Source organism: Arachis hypogaea, chromosome 4 (genome assembly GCF_003086295.3).
Source record: "Arachis hypogaea cultivar Tifrunner chromosome 4, arahy.Tifrunner.gnm2.J5K5, whole genome shotgun sequence".
Classification (NCBI taxonomy): domain Eukaryota; kingdom Viridiplantae; phylum Streptophyta; class Magnoliopsida; order Fabales; family Fabaceae; genus Arachis; species Arachis hypogaea.
In genome coordinates this window covers 11,625,606-11,641,027 of record NC_092039.1, presented here as the reverse complement: position 1 = coordinate 11,641,027, position 15,422 = coordinate 11,625,606, and the positions used below count along the sequence as shown (strand labels likewise).

At 31.3% G+C, this 15,422-nt stretch overlaps 1 protein-coding gene across 1 annotated transcript; it reads right to left on the bottom strand.

Annotated features, from left to right (window-relative positions):
- Nucleotides 1-8,478: 8,478 nt before the first annotated feature.
- Nucleotides 8,479-13,765, bottom strand: LOC112796285 (uncharacterized). Its single transcript, XM_025838665.2, has 7 exons — nt 13,449-13,765; nt 12,037-12,181; nt 11,875-11,951; nt 11,338-11,796; nt 10,481-11,026; nt 10,158-10,370; nt 8,479-9,325 (listed from the first exon to the last, which is right to left on the bottom strand). The coding sequence occupies exons 2-7, from the start codon at nt 12,119-12,121 to the stop codon at nt 8,720-8,722; spliced, it is 1,986 nt and encodes a 661-aa protein (XP_025694450.1). The 5' UTR covers nt 12,122-12,181; nt 13,449-13,765; the 3' UTR covers nt 8,479-8,719.
- Between the last annotated feature and the right edge of the window lie 1,657 nt (nt 13,766-15,422).

The following is a 15,422-nucleotide window of genomic DNA, read 5'->3' as shown; positions in this document are numbered from 1 at the left end:
ATTTTTTTAATTTTTAAATTATTAACTATGTAAAAGAGTATTATTATATTTGAAAATTGAGTAAATATATTTTTTAATAAATTTTTTAATAAATTTATTTAAATTATATCACAAAAAGATTTTATTCCATACAAAATAATTTTAAAAAATGACTTAAAAAATGTTAGGGGTACTGTAAAAATTTGTAATAGCTCGATGCATAGTAATTCGAATCAGCCCCATTCGAATTATATAAGAACAAAACTAGGGGCTAAATCGAAACAGTTTGTTTCAAATTAGTAGGGACTTCACATGCATGCATAAATCGACTCATGCTGTTTCGAATTACATAAACTAATTCGATTTGTGTGTATCTCTAGTAATTTGAATTGGTCTGATTCGAATTAGCGTTGGAATGAATATTCGAATTATATAAAATTGTCCTTCTAGTAATCTTTGTAACGTTTTTTTTTGGTAGAATTGTGTATTTTTAAACTCCATTTGGTTTATATGTGTGATTTGCCCTAATTCTAAATACAAAGGATAATGAAGTCGAAGTGAGTAACAAAATTGATTATATAATAAGATACAAAATTTTAAAATTTTAAGCACAATTGACAGATTTTTTAGGTTCAAAATAAATTTTTACTCTATTTTTTTTATCTTTTATTTGATTTTTTATAATTTTTTATTTTCTTAATTAATTATGATTGTAATAATTCATCACAAATTTGTATTTTATAGAGAAAATTTATTAATCATAAAATACAGAAGACTTAACCAAAAAATTTAAAAAATGTTGATTAATTACAAAATAAAAAATTATGAATTGTGTTTTAATTATGTTGTAAAATATAAATTGGGGCTATTTAAAATTATTTTTTTATCATTAATAGTAACTTAAATTATAATAAGTTAAAAAGTAAAAATTGTATATAATAATTTAGTTTAATTATTTATACTACTAAAATTATTTTTTATTATATCCCATTTATTTTTATTCATTGATGCTTTAATTGTCTATTTTAAATAAAAATTTGAATTGATTGAATTGATTTTTTTCCATTAGTAATATAAGTATTGTGATATTTTCTTTTTAGTAATATTTTTTAATTTATTTAATCTGATTAATCATCTTTTTCTTATTTTATGCTAATTTAACTAATTAAAGATACTAAATTTTAGTTATTTTAATTCTTGTAACTTTTTATTCTAATAATATATTTCAATTAATGTATTAATATAATTTTAATATTTATATGCCATTAATAATAATAATCTCATTTTAAAGTGATGTTTTACCACCAATATATATATAATATGTCTAATTATAAAAAAAATCTACTATTTCTTTATACGATTAGATTAGACATATTTATATTCAATTTATTTAATTATTTAATTATAATTAATTTTATTAAAAGATTAGATTAAGATTATAGTAGACTAATTATATTATTATTAATTAATTATATTAAAAATTACGATTATAATGAATTATCATTATTTTATTATTTTTTATTTTTTATATTAATTCAGATATTTAATTTCCTTTTATTATTATTTTTATTCTCTTATTCTATGTGTTTATTCTCATCAATCTTGTTAAATTAAACAAGGTACTATATATCTTCTTTTTATTCCTCTTTTATATACACATAAAATTTATTAAATTATTTCTCTTCCGTCTAATAATTTTATTTTTCTTCTATTTATATTTCTTTCCTTCAATATTTTATTAGTTCTTATTTTTCTAAATTTTACTTTAATTTATGTATTTATTCTTATTATACCTAATATTTTTTATTATGTGTAATATACATTCTTATATATGTTATAGAAATATGATTTGATTCCATTAACTTGCCAATTTTTTTTGAAAAATCTAAAGCTAAAACACAAATATTTTATAGATATTTTACTTTTTTAACTAAAAAATGTAATATTTTTTTACCATATTTGTTGAAATTCTAAGTTAAATATGAATATTGATTTTTGAAATAGAATAAATATATTTTAAATTTTTTACATATAACAATAATATTCTATCAATATTAGAATTATTTAGATAGATAAATAATAGTGAATATAGAATTATTTAGGATGGGTAGAACTAAGTACATCTTTTTATTGAAAATATGAATTTAAAAATATTATATTCAATTCTCAATAGTCAATCTCTCATTGAACCATTGTATGCTCAAAAGATTTTTGAAGAAATAAAATAATTTTAGGTAAATAATTTTTTGTTAAAATTTAATTAATTCAAGATATTTATTGTGGTTGATTTAAAAAACAAATTAAAATGACAATTTAATATTTTTATACCCTTAAAATATTATTTATTTATTTTTTAGCATTCTTTATCATCCAATGATCACATTAATATAATTTAATTCAATAAATTTCTTTATTATCATTCGATTGAATAAAAATTATATTTTATCTAAAAATTTTATGATTTCTCAACCTCAAGATCATCCATGTTAAATCATTAAGAAATATAATTAAGAGCGTGGAAGCGTCCCTTCATTTGAGAGCATGATTGAGATCAGAGAGCTTGTCTTTTGTGGTTCTTTGATCTTCGTCAACTAAAACCTTTTGTATCCCTGATAGGGCTGAATCACAACTCCACTGTGAAAAAAGAACTATGGAGACGAGTTTGATGTGTTGGAGATCAAAATCCTGAAGTCATTATTTATATTTGAGTGTGGCACTCATTAAACCCTAAAACTCAAATAAATTGGTATCTATGATTTTAATCTAATTTATCCAAATCAAAAGTAAAATGACTTATTTAATTCAATATTTATGACAATAAATAAGATCACCGTTATATAAGTCATTTAATATGAAATTACTTAATTTGTGATTATAATTAATATGTATTACCCATAAATATATTAAGAAATAATTTCCTAACAATCTTCCATTTGGGCTATACATATATATTTTCCTGAGATAATCACATCTTATAAATTTTATGCGCACATTTGAATGTTATTTCCTTGATTACTTTAATAATCTAGTCTGTCTCATATATAAGTTATGAAATTATCGCAAATTTTATTACATTAGTGTCACAACGAAACCACGATAGATTTAATTTGGATGAGAAAATTTAGAAATTACATGCAAAAATGATCACATGCATGCCTATTTTCAAATGGCCCAACTTGAATAAAAATTCTATTTTATTCGGTGACAGACTCAGATGAAACTGCAAGGAAGACGCCCAGGCTCATAGCGACGGCGACTAAGTGATGAGTTTGGGGGAGAGAGAGAGAGAGAGAGAGAGAGAGAGAGAGAGAGAGAGAGAGAGAGAGAGAGAGAGAGAGAGAGAGAGAGAGAGAGAGAGAGAGAGAGAGAGAGAGAGAGAGAGAGAGAGAGAGGTGGTGACGGGCTCAACAGTGACGATAACAGGATAGTAGCGATAGCGACATGAGCTGTGAAGGAAGATGGGAGCTATGAAAGGTTAGGCGTCGATGGGCTCAGCAACGACAATGACGGGAGCTATGAGGATTTTTGTGAAGAAGTCGAGAAGAAGAAGACTCTGGATAAGGATGACTGAGTTTCTCTTGCATGGCAATAGAGTATAGAATGAAGCTGTGAATCACTAAATATGTGATGTGAGGCAAATTCTAATTCCGAAAAAGTGTTTATATGTATATATCCAGGGCGGGTACACCCTAAACTCGACCATGCCCTTTTTTGAGCAAAATCAGCCCCAACTCGAGTCAAGTTATTACCCTTCCCAACTAGGTATGGACAGGTTGGGTAGTTATGTATTTGGGTACTCCTGCTAAGTCTAACCATGTATTGATGCTCCATTTATTAAGGGTTTACCGCTAGCCAGTGGATTACTACACACACAAGGCAAGATTCTAACTCCTAATAGTGGTTTAAACGGACGAGTGAGATAATCACTCAACAAACTCAAATTGATTAAGACAAATAATAATTATTTTAATATTTTAATATTAAAAATTTTAAGAGTTTAATTTTAATTATAACTTTATAAAATATTTATAATAATAATTACTATATATATTTTATTTAATTTTTTAATAAATTTTTTTATATAATTTTATGTATTATCCCGTATAGGGTACGGGAACATACACTAGTAAGAGAAATAAAAGAAAGTGAAGTACTCATCAATTAGGAATTAGGGATTTGTTGAAACTTCTTCTGCAGCTTCAAAGTCGACGCCATTATCTCTTCCACACTAATTGATACATTATCAAAGATGAACCTGTTTCTCGCCTTCCATAAGGACCAGCTCAAAATCACCATCATCATCTTTTGAGAGGAGCTATTGGGTTGGGTACGTAAGACTCCCATTCTCAAGTTCCATTCAACATAAAAATCAGAGTCTTCGGTGTCCCTTCTAGTAGCTGGTAAGCCTATTTTTGACCAAAATTTCTTTTATTTCTCACAATGGAAGATGCAATAATTGATTGTTTCTGAAAATTGTAGGCATCTTCAGCAGGTGGGTTGAATAAATAGGATGCGATGATGAAGCTTTTGCAGTACTGGAAGGTTTTCATGGAAGCCCCTTCAGAGAAAAATCTTAATCTTTGCTGGAATTTTCATTTTCCACAATTCTCGCCACAAATTTTGTTGTCTCATAATCTTTGGGTAAAATTCAATGGGAGAATACAAAAATCCATAAGTCACACGGTACCCAGTAAATTTTATTAAGGGCCAATAAATTTTATCTTCTCCATCCCCAATTTTTGTTGCTAGCACACGTTGACTAGTGCCCTCAGAAAAAATACTTCTAATTAAAGTTTGATTCCACTCACGATTAGAAAGTATTAAGTCTTTGACCATCAATAATTATTAATTTTGCAGATTGAAAGCTTCAGATGAAGGAAGAACATAAGGATGTGGAGGAGCAAGGCAAGGATCGCTGAAGATTCGGATACTGAACTCATCACCAACTCACCAAACCAGCTCCTTTTCAACAATCTTATGTCCTTCCAATATGCTACGCCACCCAACGAAGGTACTGTTCTGATTTCTGCATTCATTATATAATTGTATCAAAAATATTTACTTTTGAGGAGTCTAGATAAGAGTGATTGTGGCTGAGAGACAACTTTCCAATATTGTTTTGCTAGTAGCGTCAAATTCTGAGCCCTTAGGTCCTTAAAACCTAGTCCTCCTTCCAGTTTCGGTATTGTCATAGTATCCCAACTAACCCATGCTATTTTTTGCTCTATACCTTTTTAACCCACCAAAATTGGGAGAGTATGTTGTGAATCTCCCTAATTAAAGTGTCAGGAAGGCGGAAACATGATAATGAATAAATTGGGCTAGCCTCCCCAACAGCTTTGATTAGAACATGCCTGCGTGTAGAGGAGAGAAGTTTTCTTTTCCACCTTTAAACTCGCTTCCTCACCTTGTCCTTGATTTCTCCGAAGGTGGCATTTTTTTATTTTTGGATTGTAGATGAAAGACCCAAATATTTATTTTGTGTACCAATATAAACAATTTTCAATTTTCGAGCCAGTAGTAATCAAGCAGTGAGAGGAGTATAATTACTAAAGAATAGAGCTAATTTATTCAAATTAACTTTTTGGCCACTAAATTTCTCGTATGACTGAAGAATACTGAGAATATTTTCACAACTGTTTTCTAAAACTTTGTAAAAAAGAATTGAGTCATCCACAAACAATAAATGATTAACAGTATGACATCTTCGAATGATCTGAATACCTTCAATGAGACCGTTTTGTTCTGCCTTATTTAGCAAAAAAGATAACCCTTCTGCACAGAAAAAAAAGGTAGGGAGATAAAGGGTCTCCTTGACGGATACCTTTATTTGGTTTAAAAAAACCAAAAGGTTGACCTTCAACAACGACAGAGTAAGAAATTGTAGTCACCACCTCCTGTATCCAACAAATCCACCTAGATTCAAATCTCAGTTTCTCCAAAATGAACCAAAGAAAATACCACTCAACACGTTCATAGGCTTTGCTCATATCCAATTTAACAGTCATTTCACTCGATAAGCCCCTATTCTTTGTCTTTAGATAGTACATACATTCATGAGCGATTAGGACATTGCCTGAAATCAATCCACCCTTAATGAAGGCGCTCTGATTAGGGCTGATTAGTGAAGTCATAAATTTCTATAGCCGATGGACTAGTACTTTAAAAATAATCTTATACACAACTGAAGAAAAGATGATGGGTCTAACTTGTGTCATATCCTTTGCATCAGGAATCTTAAAACTGACAAAGAAACTGCGGACAGCCTTTAAAACATCCTCCTCTACTAAACTTCAGTAGAATTGAAAGAATTTAGCCGTAAATCCATCATCACCAGGGACGCTCTAGGGGTGAACACTAAAGATCGCCCGCTTTACCTCATCAAAACTGACCCGTCTAGTTAATTTTCAGTTCATGGTTGCTGAAATTTTGGTTTCAAAATCTTCAAATGCATGTGCCGGATTAGCTTGGTTAATCAATGTAAAGATATCCTTGAAGTATGTTTCATCTACTTGTGCAATTTTCTCACGGGTGGTAGCATACATACCATCATTCTTTTCCAGTTTTCAAATTTTATTTCTTCGAATTCTGAATTGGAATGATTGGTGAAAAAAACTTGTATTTCTATCCCCTTCTTTAAGCCACTTTACACGAGATTTCTCCCTCCAATAGGTTTCCTCCCTAAAGTAAGCATCCTCAAGTTTATTTTCCAAGGCTTCAACTTGTTCTCCCCATAGAATATCCTCCTCTATGAGAATTTCAAGTTGAGATGTGAGTTCACTAATATCCTTCTTCGAATTAGATTTGTTCTGTTGCTGCCATTAAACAATACGGTGCCTACAATGCTTCAATTTTTTAGTCAAAACAAACATTGTTGAGCCATCCACCCATTCCTTCCAAGCTCCAGTGATAATTACCCAAATTTCTTCTAAACCACACCACCTCTCCTAAAACTTAAACCTCCGTTCAGATTTTTCCATGACTGGATTTGTATCAAAGAAGATAAGCGCATGATTTGAACCATTTTCTGCGAGTTGAGACAGCGAGACTGATGGAAAACGATCCATCCACTCATCGTTTGCAAGTGCACGGTCAAGCCGCTCTCTGATCTGATCCTGCCCTCGTTGTCTATTAGTCCAGGTGAACCTTCTCCCAATTATACCCAAGTTCTTTAGTCCACCACCATCAATAAAATTTACAAATTCAGAAATAGATGAAGCTGATTTTAAAACCCCTCCTTCCTTCTCATTGAGGCTCACTATAGCATTAAAATCACCCATAATTACAACCTTTCCAAAGAAACGTTGTACAAAAGAGGAAAGTTCTGTGTATTGAGTAGACCGAATCCCATCCAAACTATTTAAATGTACTCCAATCAGCCCCTAAGAACAGTTCAAAACAGCATCAGTTACCTTGGCAGCTATTAAAAACTCTTTTTCAGCAAGAATCTCAACCATTGTACCCTCCTTTCCAGCTAAGGCCAATCCACCTGCAGTACTTATTTTCCATCAGACGAGATTGGATTTTTGTTTCACATAGAGACACAATCTCGAAGAAGTGGGATTGACTCATCCCTTTAAAGTTATGGACTGACAGAGGTCTCCCAAACCACAGTAATTCCATAAAAAAAACTCTCATGGCAAATTAAAGAAAAGGAATAAAGAAGGGAATAAAGAAAGGAATAAAAAAAGAAATTGACAAAAGTCAAACATTGACCTAAACGGCATAAAAATCCTATTTAAAAAAAAAAATCCTCGCAGAGCAAATTGAAGAACTACATACTCCTCACGTAAAAAGTATGATGCTGCTCCCTCTCTTTTTGATACAATTAATGTAAAATAATTTTTTTTATTTTAATACTATTGTTATTTATATATTAAAATATTGTTTAAATTTCCGACGTTTGAACTTTGAGCTAAATTCTAATATCATTTTTAATATTTAAAATGATATTTTTTGCAAGCATATTATTTTATTGTTTAATAAAAAAAATTTTACATTAAGAAATAATTTTTTCTGTATTTTTTTTTACTCTTTTATTAATTTTACTCTTAAATCACTATAACTATTACTTCGACCACTATTTGTTAGCATTTCCTAAAGAGCCAACTACAATATTTTTTTAACTAGTTGACTACACTCCTAATTAGTTCCCAAGCGTATTCAATACAAAATAAAATACTTTCAAATGTCAGTAATGAAATAAAAAAAATCAAATATTTTAATTAAAAGAGTACTTTTCGTATTCGTTATTGTCCAAAATCTACTAAACAGGAGGCATCAATCTGGTGGTGGTTGTTTCTAAATTCTAATCCTTCCCATCTGCTCGGTGTATCTTCGGATGACAAGAAAAGGAAAAAAAAAAACCAAAGGTGTATTCTTTTAGACTTCGGTACAAACATTTTTTGTTTTCAATGGAGCCAAGTAACACCATTAAGATTGAGGAGGGGGGGGGGGGGGGGGGGGGGGGACGCATTAGAGCCTTATAAACACAGCTGGTTCTTAATCAATCACTTTTGCCCATTCATGTCATGGGATACACTTTCTCAGCTCGAGTCAAATCAAAATGAATAACACTGAAAACATGGCAGGAAGAGCTCTCGTTTACACAAACATGAGAGAAATCATAGGGAATTATGCTTTGGCTGATTTCTCAATTGGATGATGAAATTTGCAACATTTGACACTACTTAGTAGCCTATTCAGCACTGAAAGGTGAAATACAATGCAATGCAAAATTCTAACGTTTAGAGCCACTCTTAACAGCACCATCAACTTTTCCAAGCGGTAATGCTCTTGTATCTAGCGAAATACTGCCAACCTTTAAGGAACCAGATGACTTGGAAATTCTATTAACTTCAACCTGCATTGAGCCTACTGTAACAACATTCATAGGTTCTTTATTTCCAACGCCAATGCCATGTTTAGTTTCAACCGGCTTTGGCGTGATGGTGACTGAACCAATCTTTAGGATAGAAGAGATATCTTGTTTGTCACCCATAGTTTTCTCAACCTTCTCATCTGCCGAATTAGTAGTAACCTCTGATTTACTGACAACAGGATCAGGAATTGATATTGAGGTCTTCATTTGTAAGCTGCCAGAATCATTCTCAAGCTTGAAAATTTTCTCATCATTGATGGGAGGTATGTCAAAATTCAACTTTTGAGGAGCCTCCAATGCTGGAAAAAATAAAGGACCCTCAAAACTCTTGATTAACAACTTGGCCTTCTCATCCTGTATGATCTTCTGGCGGTTTTCATAGTAGTTGAAGTCATCAAGCAATGATGTTTTCAGAGTATAATTTTTGAATATCTTTAGCATTTCCAAACCCTTCAAGAAAATTACCTGCACATGAGCAAAGGTGTTAAATAGTCAATGTTAGAAGCTTATAATATAATTACAAGAGATAGGCACAAGCACAACTGATGAGAAACAAAACTTATCAAAGTCAGAACAATGTCATCAACTTTTTTGAAGAAAGAATGATATCATTTAGCCATAATACCAATGACCAAACCTCAAAACTAAGATACAAATCAAACTAGAAAAATATGAAGTCCAATATCATATTCATTATTGTAAACCAATACTTAATTCCCAATCCAAAAAGAACCCATTCGTAATCCTTTTTTTCACAACTATAAAATTAGTTTCAAATCAACAATAATGGGGAACCAGGTGTATACTATTTATACATGACAGATGTCAAGGTTTAGACAAAACGATCAAACAGACTTCATTGGCTCAATCACTGCATCAGATGATACCTTGTAACTGATAAATGATATTACATAACCAGACACTAGATAATTTGCAACAATCTATATACACACAATACACAACTAAATAGTTCAGTGACAGGTAAAGCTATGCACACCAACAAAAATAGAAAAATAAAATCGAATAAATAAGTGAAGGTGGATTCTCACATGAAATAGAAAAATATTTTATGTGATGGTAAAGTATTATGATCAGGCCAATGAGAAAGTGACATTTTGGTTAACATTTTAATCAAGTTTGACCAATGCAAAAACAGCACTTCATATTGTAACTTTTTCATTGATTTTTATGGTCATACTTCATGAAGTACAAAAATACTAGGTGGTAGCAAACACCATAAATAAGCCTGCTAATTCAAAATTTAATAAAGTAACTGCTGAGGAGAAACAATATACACCTCTTGTGTGTCTCTGCTGTTAGTTACTGGCTTATTTTCATTGTTCTCTAGTATGATGTGTCTAAAATTTGAATTTGGCACGTCTTTTATCATGTGCCACTTTACAGGAAAGTTCCCATTCCATTTATCTTGCTGCCAGAAGTCCATATCCTTATTAAAATCAACTTGACCTACCATCTCCGCAACACCACAGAACTGGCCACTTGCATTAACCTGCATTAGAGAAACAAAATCAAAATAAAAAAATAACAAACAGTTATCACATACGAAAATAGGAACCAGAATATAAACTCATCAGAAATATCTTGATAATGGATACTCACAGAATAAAATAAGAAGATAGGGCAAACTCCAGATTTTTCCGCTGCTATTTTCTTTGCATCATCATAAGCAGTCTGGAGCTTCTTGTTTCCATGAGGTGTTGATGACCACACATTATATTTGATACTTTTATGCACATCATCCTCACTATATGATTTTATAACAAAAAACTTTGCATCTTCATAATCAACAGGTATGTCCTCCCTGTTATAGTGATCAGCATGAATTACAATGTTTCCTTGGTCGTTACTGTCTCCTGCCTTTGTTGTATAGGCTTTAACAGGCGGCTGATGTTTAGATCCACTAATTCTAGGACCTCGGTTTTGCTCCCCCAATACATTAGAGCTTCCATTTCCATCATTTAGGAACTTACCAAAGTGTGGCTTTGGCCGAACTTTAGTAAACGCAGATTGTCCATTAGCATTATATCCAAAATCAGAAAATCCACTGTTTGAAGGAGGACCTAATTTCAATTGATTATGATAAGGTCCAATGTTTCCATTGGATAAAGTATCCACAGTATGTCCTGACACACCTGAATTTCTAACCTACCAAAGACAAAGGTAAATGATTATCTATCAGCCACTTATCAAGATTTTATTTACATTTCTATTTTCTGAAAAGAAAATTCAGTTCACATCCAAGTATCAGACCACAAGAACGTTTTTCAACATAAGGACCTCTAAGACCGAGAAAACCTAATGCCCATCCAACTCTCCCCTCACTATATACACATACTTGCCATCAGACAATCATAACATTTCGATGAATAATCTTTAACTTCACATAATAGTTCCTCAACCATCAGCAAGTAATAAGGAAAAACATCAAAATCTAATCAAGAAATAAAATTTCAAACCTGATGGACAGCTGATGAAGCTACATTGAGAAAATTACTCCCAGAAACATTTGTGTGCCTCAAATCTTTCTTCCTCCCATCATTAGCTCTCGACCCTTCCGATACCCTGGCCAATGAACTTGACTGACTTGATAAAAGTTTTGAAGAGTTCCTATAAAAGTTACCAGAAGCTGAATTGAACTTATGTTTCAAACCTCTTCCATCAGGTTTACTGACAGAAGCACCGGTTCCAAATGAGTCCACAGAACCATCAAAAAAAGTATCTGGTTGAAATACAAGGGGAATATAAGCAGGTGAAGAAACAGGATCTTGATAGCTGGGGACGGTATAATAATGTTGTCCTCCTCCAAACGAGTTATCAACTCCTATCAAAGCACCAGGAATGTACGGATTATATGGATTGTAGGGAGACTGTGCATATCCATGGTTATAATATACATAAGGATCAGTTTGTGCACCCTGGGGAAAGAGAAATAAGAACAACAAAATCATACACCAATCCAAAATTGAACATATGAAGACAGAGGATGTACTCACCAGGTGATCAGGACCATAACCATCTACACCAAAAATCCCAAGGTGGTGATCCTCCCATTCCCCGGGTGATTCAAATCCTAACCATCATAAATAGCAAATAAAAAGTGAGGAACATATACATAAATCCAAGCATAAGAAGTGACATGATAGTTTGAGATTTACCTGTACAGTAATACCCATAATTGGTGGCAGCAGGGTAATACAAATTCTGATCAACTACAAACTCAGGAGCTCCCTTGTTCAGCATGACTTAAGTTTGTTCAGGATTAGGACTTACAAATTGGGAATTTAAATTTGCACCTTCAATCTAAGCCAAAACCATACACACATTATTGACCATCACTACCAAAGCGAACATACGATGTGAATATGCAAATCGTTCAGGAAACTGGATATATCAAAGTTCAAATTCCAAAAGTCACAAAATTTTATAAAAAATGACCAAGTAAGCATCTGGGTTTCTACTTTCTAATTCCAGAAGCATCATACATTTCCATAACACAACTGCCACGACTGTTTACGGCAACTGCATGGAATATAAGTTCACATAATGACTAAAAAAATTTTAGACAGACAGCTGGTGTTGCACCTTAACCAGGGTTTTATAACATTGAATTCTTAACAACAGAGCATAAACAACAGCATGCAGAACTCATGGGAAACTTCTCAATCAACAATTAATGTTGTAAAATTCAACAAGCATGAACACACAATAACTGAACAAATAAGCTACAAATGGAAAAAAACGCTAAGAGAAGTCAAATTAAACCACATACATTGTGAAATCAACAATGGAAAAACATGCATCCGTATATTGTACTCAAGTATCAGTTTATCAATTACGTCAATTTACAGTACAAATAACAATAGAGAGATTTATCCTATGCCTGTAATGCTAGATAACTATTGTAAATAGTTACATTTTTAACTCCAGATAAATGGAGCAAACAAATCGTTAAATTTCCGCCACTGTAGACACTAATGCATGGCAGCACATAAACACCACATAGTGCCACCTATTCCCCCAAGTGTTAACCACATCAACATCTCTAAAGACAGACTAAACATTTGAAATCAAATTCATAAATCAGAAACTAAAAAGAAAACTCTCTTCAATTTGACACTCAAAATGAACCCTAAAAGAATCAAGTAGTAGTCACCAGCTCAGTACCAATAAGAAGCATCAACACTAGCTGCCTCCAATCATATCTTAATATCAAAATGTTGAACTCACTGTGTTCTCCAAAATGAGAACACAGCTCCGTAACTCAGCAATTAAGAAACCAATTCCGCAACAAGAGAAAAAAATATAAGAAATCCAACCACGCACACAAACTTATTGAAGCGAGAAATTCAACACATAACAAGCACAAGCACAACAAATCTCACAGTCCAGCACACCACACTCCCCCCGGTGGGAACTAAAATGAAAATAAATGACAAAAAAATAAAACCACCAAGAGCACATGCATTATTCACTTGAAATCGTCGCACATTTGAAAAAACCGTAGCTTCAAGCGCCAAATAAAAATGGAGAGAGATAAGGAAGCGTCGGAGTGGAATATTATTATTACCCGTCAAGAGAGAAATGAAAGAAGAAGAAAAGGAATCAACGCATTGAGTGATGAAACGCGTCGTTTTATATTGAAACTGAGGAATTGAAGGAGTGAACGAGTTGTTTCTACTCTCTCGGATCATTATCATGAAGCAGAATACGAAACCCTAGCCATGAAAACCGAAACGGTGAAGCTTTTGAACCGAGAAGGGTCGTTTTGGTGTGTGTGTCGAGGGGGAAATAAAATTAGCAGAGAAGGAAAAATAAAAAAGAAAAAACGAAAAGTGTGTTGTGTTCCGACTCTGAGAGTTATAAAGAAGAGAGAAGTAGATTCCCCACTATTTAAGATACGAAGCGTTTCGCTGTTTCTATTCTGCCGTTTTGAGATTACCGAAATGCCCCTGAAGAGGGTGCTGTTGGAAATACAAACAGTGACGACGTCGTTTTGGCTGCTTGGTGGACACGCATCTTGTGAGGTCGCTGTGTCGGTCATGAACTCGTGGTGACCGTCCAATGACGAAGCTTGGAAGGTGATCTGATTTGACCATAATGCCCTTGGTATTTCTTCGCCGACATTGCATGAGCGGTCATAGTGTGACGAAAGAAGGTTGTGAGGGCAGTACCGACTATTGATCCCCCACGCAGCCCACAAGTAACGGCAGCAATGTTAGTTCTAGGGACGTCAAATAGGCCAGTGCTAAATGGGCTAGGACTGGCCCATTAAATTCATGGTTAGTCTGTTTATCCATAGATTAACCCAGCATAGATGGTTTACCTATCTGCCTCGTACTTGTTTAACCTGTTATTTTTTTTTTTGGTTAATTAATCTCAATCTGTTTAGCCCAAAATATAAAAGAATTTAAATTTATTATATCTATTCTATTATATAAAAATTAGATGTCTGTACTTAATGATGAAGTGGCATGTTCTAAAAAGTATTTTCTGATTTAATTATTTTAACTCATTTAATACAATTTATTACCATGACTTAATTATATCAATTAATTGATTTGATTAGATATTTAAATATTAATATAATTTATTATAATATATATTACTTAATTAAATTTATTACATTAATTTTAATTTGTTATATTAGTTAATTAATTTATTCATTTATAAAATCTGAAATAAAATAAATAATTTATTGTTTATTCTAATTGAATTTATTAAATTTAATTATATATTATATACAAATTAATAATAATTTGTAAATCACGTTATATTATATATGTATTAATAAAATATTATATACGTCTTAATGTGTTAATTAAATATTATATATACATAGAAAAATAAATACAAAGATGAGTTATATGATATTAATAATATTATATTAGCACAGTATTTTTTTTTGATATCATATAGTATTGATCATGATAATATTATTATATATTATTATATAAACTTTTTAATATCTATTTTATCTATTCTATTATATAAAAATTAGATGTCTGCACTTAATGATGGAGCTGACGTGGCATGCTCTGGAGAGTGTTTCCCGATTTAATTATTTTAACTCATTCAATACAATTTATTACCATGACTTAATTATATCAGCTAATTGATTTATTAGATATTTAAATATTAATATAATTTATTATAATATATATTACTTAATTAAATTTACTACATTAATTGTAATTTGTTATATTAGTTAATTAATTTATTCATTTATAAAGTCTGAAATAAAATAAATAATTTATTGTTTATTCTAATTGAATTCATTAAATTTAATTATACATTATATACGAATTAATAATAATTTGTAAATCACTTTATATTATATATGTATTAACAAAATATTATATACGTCTTAATGTGTTAATTAAATATTATATACGTACAGAAAAATAAATACAAAGATGATTTATATAATATTAATAATATTATATTAGCACGGTGCTTTTTTTTGTTTTGATATCATATAGTATTATTGATCATGATATTATTATTATATATTATTATAAAATTATATAAACTTTCTAATATT

What these genes read in the sequence shown, in the direction of transcription:
- LOC112796285 (XM_025838665.2), bottom strand. Translation starts at nt 12,121, where the DNA reads ATGCTGAACAAGGGAGCTCCTGAGTTTGTAGTTGATCAGAATTTGTAT. An exon ending in CTTCATCAGCTGTCCATCAG is followed by an intron (nt 11,027 to 11,337) that starts GTTTGAAATTTT and finishes TGTCTTTGGTAG; the next exon opens with GTTAGAAATTCAGGTGTGTC. An exon ending in CTATCTTCTTATTTTATTCT is followed by an intron (nt 10,371 to 10,480) that starts GTGAGTATCCAT and finishes TCTCTAATGCAG; the next exon opens with GTTAATGCAAGTGGCCAGTT.